The 310-nt window shown below is 61.9% G+C and overlaps 1 protein-coding gene across 1 annotated transcript; it reads left to right on the top strand.

The window, feature by feature from the left end:
• Positions 1-6: 6 nt before the first annotated feature.
• On the top strand, positions 7-307 carry LOC107734663 (peregrin-like; the record flags this gene model as incomplete). The annotated part of the gene is made up of 1 exon (XM_016546631.1): positions 7-307. A coding segment is annotated over one exon (301 nt), but the record flags the coding sequence as incomplete, so codon positions are not given.
• Positions 308-310: the final 3 nt, after the last annotated feature.

Here is a 310-nt window from a genome sequence, read left to right as displayed (position 1 = left end):
CAGGTGTGTTTTGCTAATACGGTCTTCCTGGAGCCCATCGACAGCATCGAGCACATCCCTCCTGCCCGCTGGAAGCTGACCTGCTACATCTGTAAACAGCGCGGCTCTGGCGCCTGCATCCAGTGCCACAAAGCCAACTGCTACACCGCCTTCCACGTCACCTGCGCTCAGCAGGCCGGCCTCTACATGAAGATGGAGCCTGTGCGCGAGACCGGCGCTAACGGGACTTCATTTAGCGTGCGCAAAACAGCCTACTGCGACATCCACACGCCGCCAGGCTCCGCCCAACCGCTGGGGGGTGTGGGAGGGG

Source organism: Sinocyclocheilus rhinocerous, unplaced genomic scaffold, assembly GCF_001515625.1.
Source record: "Sinocyclocheilus rhinocerous isolate Xijiao unplaced genomic scaffold, SAMN03320098_v1.1 C34801815, whole genome shotgun sequence".
Classification (NCBI taxonomy): Eukaryota; Metazoa; Chordata; class Actinopteri; order Cypriniformes; family Cyprinidae; genus Sinocyclocheilus; species Sinocyclocheilus rhinocerous.
This window is presented reverse-complemented; position numbering and strand designations above follow the sequence as displayed.